We start from the raw sequence: 5017 nt of genomic DNA, 5'->3' as shown, positions 1-5017 counted from the left end.
TTGCCAGGATGCTAAATGAACTGTGGAAGAAAAAAACGGACAATAATTACGAACACTGCTGAAGCCACTCTACTATGCTTCTTTATGTAACTGGAAGTTTCATATCATTCTGTATGTATAGACAAACTACCCATGCAGTATCTACCATAGTATATTAAAAAAAAAAATCATACTTCCTGGGGGAAAAAAGTTTATTCACTCATTTATTTGCATTTGCTAAGTGGAAATGCCAAGCTGGAAATCCAAGTTTCAGTGGACTCCTCGAGCAAATTATTCCAAAAAAATGTATGCAAAGTAATAACAATAATGCTCACAAGTGGAAAAATGCAAGTTAAAAATAAGAGTTGTACACCATTTTATTTGACATGATACTTTTTATAAATGTTATACAACAGTGCAGGATCTCATTTTCTACGTACTGGCCAAGGGAGCTCTCAGCGCAACCACCTTAAGTTTACAATTCATGTTAAGTATGCAGTCCTAGAAAAAGGAAGACGTATAATAACTTCTTAATGTACTTGCCATAAATATTTATTGTAGTTTCTTCAAAGTACATAGGAGTAAGAAATGATATCAGGACAACGGAGAAGAGCATCCTTCTGAATTCCTAGAGGAGTCTGCAAGTCTGATACCTGGAAGTTTAAAATATCAATATCTGAAGCTCTGAATGTGGCAGCAACCTTAACTTTTTCATACATTGCAAAGCAAACTTGTTTCCCAACCATGGCAAGCAGACTGTGCAAATATCTTTCCCGTAGAATAGCCCTGGCATTTTGCTCTTGGGCAAGCTCCTCGGCAGAGCAGTCTGAAGATGAGGCAGAGATGGAGAGGGAAACCAATGCCTTGTAGCGAGGAGAATTTGGATCAAAACCACGGCTACTACCATCAGGTCCTCGAGGAAGCCGAATGACAGGCACAGTCCTCATTTTATGCATAAAGTTCAACTCCTATAAATAAAAGTAAGAAAAAAAATACAATTGGTAACACATTCTAAGAGAGAAATATTTACAAAGATTGCCAGTAAAACAGGATTAGGGTTTCATACGGTGGCAATATGGACTCTTCTTAAAATGTAAAAGTCATTAGTTTTAAATACCTAATGCATGGATCTCATCCAGCTACAAGAATAAAAGCGTTTAACTAGTTTTGCTTAGATGCTCATGGTTGGGTAATATGGGACTAATCCTCACGTCTCCTTCACGTTTGTTAATTTTCTTAAAATTATAAAAAGAAAAAAACATCCCTGTCTATGTGATGAAGAAGACATCTACTATGCATGCATCTTTGCAAGTGTTTCTTAAACAGAACTAAGACAGTTATTGGTTCTCTGAAATGCAAACAGATCAGTGGAATCTCCCATTTGTGAACTAGGTCTGGGAAGACTACCTAGTACAGCATCTATTCTTAAGGGTCTGCCTTTGTTCTGCTCAGTTATCTGGTATTGTACTTTGTTCTAAGGGGATACAGATCTCCCCGAGATGCGTTTGTGCTGCACTGTCAATTCTCATGCTGTCAGAGCTAGTAAAATTTGGTTTCCCTGCTTGCTGATGTATCACATGACAGTCATGCTGTGTCAGTAAGTTAAGGATCCCTTCTGTCCACAGTTGGCTTTGGACCATTAACCCTTTAAGTAAATCCAGCACTTCCTTGACACTGAAGTGCAACTTTCTCCGAGACGCTGGTCATTCATGTCCTCTGAACCTTTAGATCCTGACAGAATGTCTGCCATGTCACATTTGATGCATCTGTACTGATGGCCTGGTTGGAGTCCATGACTCAGACCAATTAGTTTTGTCTACCCTTGTAACTCCTTTACTATAAAGAGAAGAAATGAAATCCAGTGGTGTGGGGGTTGACAGTGTTGGCACCACATTTACCTGAGCTGCCACTGACCTTCCTTATGTGAAGTTTTGTATGAGGGACCATTAGTATGGTGGAGGTTATGAAGCCCAGAGCTCTCAGAAACACCTTGGCCATGCTCTGTCTTGATAGGTATAGGAAGTAGTTTAAGTAACCGTTCACCTAGTTCTGGACAAGAAAGGCCTTCAAGGCTGAGGAGTCCAAAAGGGAACCCACAGACTACACTCAACTGGGAGAAGTTATAAGTGGTAGCTTCCTGAAGAGTAAACTTACACAGTACAGAATGTCTCTGGTGAATACCAAAGATCTATCTACTACATTTAACAAGCTTGCCTGCACAACACATACTATCCAGGTAAGGGGAAGATATGTATTCTCTGCATTCTGCAAAAGCAATAGCTGGGACTAGGTGTTTAACGAACATTATTGGCACAGTGGCCAGCCAAAAGTGCAGTGAAATAAATTGAAAGTGCAATCCTTCCCCTCCCAAAGCATGAGGAAGCCCTTTGTCAGTTCCAATGTGACCACTTGAACACTTGGATGCAGAAGAGGTAGCAGGCCTTGCACAGTTAAGATACTGACCTCTGGGTCCTTTCAGAAGGTACAGAGCACTGATAAATCTAAAATGGGCCTCCATGTTCCCTCCTTTATGGGGACTAGAAACAGTTCCGAGTAAAAATCATTGCCCTGAAAAAGTGAGAGAGGACCTCCCCAGGGTGGAATCAGCTCCTCCTGTTCTTTGGAAACCTCAGCTCTCTCTGCCAAGGGGAGAACTCATCTGTACTACCTGATAATGCTCAACAGCCAAGTCTGTAGTGATGTTTTCCCACATACAAAGGCATAAGAAAAGTTTGCATTCTACGTTATGTGGTGTGTGAGAGTGTGTTTCTCTGTGTGTACAATCACATCATGGCACAATCACAATTGTTCTCTATCAAATCCAGGTTTAGCTTTACTGTCACAGGTCCATTTATTTTTAAACTATTTCCACCACTTTTGCCATTTGCCTCTAGACTGCTTCCTGTCAAAGGGACCAGGTTAATTCCTATCAGACCTGGGCACAAGGAAATAAAAAAAGCTGTCCGTCTCTAAGCTGAAATCCAATTTGCTGGAAGTCCAGAGTTAAATCAAAGCCCAGTATGGTTGACTTATTCACTCTAAATAACAGCCAATATACTCCTAGTAGATTTTCTATACAGCTAAATCTTGGTGAACTTTTTCCCCCCATGGGGATGAGCAATCTACAGAGCCTCCTACTGTACAATGAAAGTTAATGTCACTGGACACTACTTTATACTGAAAATCTTGGAGTGAATGAAGTCAATCAAGTCTCTAGAACAACTGTCACAATCAATGAAACTTCAATATTGAACAGCTTAAACCATCATAACCAATCTTTTTGGCGAGTACTTAAAACTGACAGTGCTAGTGTTATGTGAAACAGCATGATGAGCAGCAGTGAGCTGGGATGGGGTGATTCAGAGACAAGTAACAATCATGCTGCGGGAATAATAGGGGGTTACTCACACTATGCAAATGTCTGTACAACAGCATGCAAATAAGTGCCACCACTACATATGCAAATTATGAAAAACTCAGTGGAGTGACTCAGAGATATAAATCTAACGCTAAGGATTTCACAGTATACACAAGGTTCACTCATGCTAATATGCAAGAGATTGAAGCAGCTTTAAATGAATAGCATCTGTTAGTGGCTGCTTTCAGAACCAGTGCTCACAATGTTGTGCTCACACTCTGCATCACAGTCAGGTCTGCCAGTGGCTAATATACCATCACATTTATAACCAGAACACCAGCTACTACCATATGGAAAGAGACACCATGCTAGAATTAGCAGATGTGTTGCAGACACATGGGATCAAGGGAGATGCATGGACTACTTATTCCAGTGGACATAATGGTTGATATAGCATTAACCATCCTGGTCAATGGACATTTCAACATCTGATAGAAAACCTTTAAGAATTTCACAGGTATCAGCACTACAGCTGCTTGATGTAATGTTGCAGCAACAGGAAAATAATAAATGGATTTTATGTACAAGAAAGGAGAGAACCACCACAGTGTGTGCATTTTAGATTACATCCATTTCCATCAGTTCCTGGGTGAACTAACAGCTCACACATTGGTATCAAGGCCCAGTCTCCTTCTCATCTTGTCCAGTACACCAAATGGAAGGCTGTTCACTCTGCCAGGTGGAGTGCACCTGTCTGCCACTCAGTGTTCCTGTAATACCAACATCTAGCAAACTTGCTACAACCTCTACCAGTATTTCTGTCAGCTAGCTGGCACATGCATACCATGTCAAATGCATAGCTTGGGAAATGGGGATGTTCTTTATGTTTCACTGTTGTAGTCCTGACTTGTGGGATTTCCTGCGTGGAAGCCCTTGGCTGGCCCAACTACTAGTGTAAAAGTCTTCCCTCCTTCTAAGACTGGTGGACTCACTTGACTGATGTCAGTATGCTGGGGTATAAGTGAAGCCTGCGTACATCATTACCTTAGTTCCTTCTTGCTGTCATAGCACAAAGCAGACAAAGTAGTACACGTTGGTCGCTCAGCACGAGAGCATCTAATTACCCCATTGGGGAACTCTTTCCTTTTCTAAACTAATGTCAGAGAAAGATAACTGCCTCCATTGTGGTAAATAAATTCCACACTAGGATTTTCATAACCTCTGCATTACCTGTTTAAGCCCTTCCCAATGTCAGAGAAAGATAACTGCCTCCATTGTGGTAAATAAATTCCACACTAGGATTTTCATAACCTCTGCATTACCTGTTTAAGCCCTTCCCAAGATGTCCCCAATTGTCATTTCTGTGCCCAATTCAACTCCAGAATATAAGTTGGCAGCAAGCCACTTATGTCATCCACTACTGCGTGTTACAGGTGATGCTGGATGCATCAACAGTGGATGATGACTCCCCTCCAAAACCATGACTGATGCACCATACAAACACCTCAGATTTGTAGACAAGTACACTGTTTATCTTATCTTGTGTGTTATGACTATGAAAGGGATGCTTCTACTGCTGCATGGATACATCCTGTGGTGCACTAAAGCACAAACCAAAGACCTTAATTCAGTTATCTATGGTATGCCACATGTTCACAGTATGGTATTATGGAGACAGAT

The 5017-nt window shown here is 41.0% G+C and overlaps 1 protein-coding gene across 1 annotated transcript; it reads right to left on the bottom strand.

Annotated features, from left to right (window-relative positions):
• Positions 1 to 338: 338 nt before the first annotated feature.
• GEMIN7 (gem nuclear organelle associated protein 7) lies at positions 339 to 985 on the bottom strand. The gene has a single exon (XM_044070768.1). It carries the CDS (start codon positions 933 to 935, stop codon positions 546 to 548), a length of 390 nt encoding a protein of 129 aa, XP_043926703.1. The 5' UTR covers positions 936 to 985; the 3' UTR covers positions 339 to 545.
• Between the last annotated feature and the right edge of the window lie 4032 nt (positions 986 to 5017).

Source organism: Protopterus annectens, chromosome 1.part0 (genome assembly GCF_019279795.1).
Source record: "Protopterus annectens isolate FY-2018-M chromosome 1.part0, PAN1.0, whole genome shotgun sequence".
NCBI lineage: Eukaryota > Metazoa > Chordata > Ceratodontiformes > Protopteridae > Protopterus > Protopterus annectens.
Note: the sequence above shows the minus strand (reverse complement) of the source record. Positions and strands in the feature narration are given on the sequence as shown.

Bases quoted from the DNA above. Each gene is read 5' to 3' on its own strand.
- GEMIN7 (XM_044070768.1), bottom strand. From the start codon at position 935: ATGCATAAAATGAGGACTGTGCCTGTCATTCGGCTTCCTCGAGGACCT.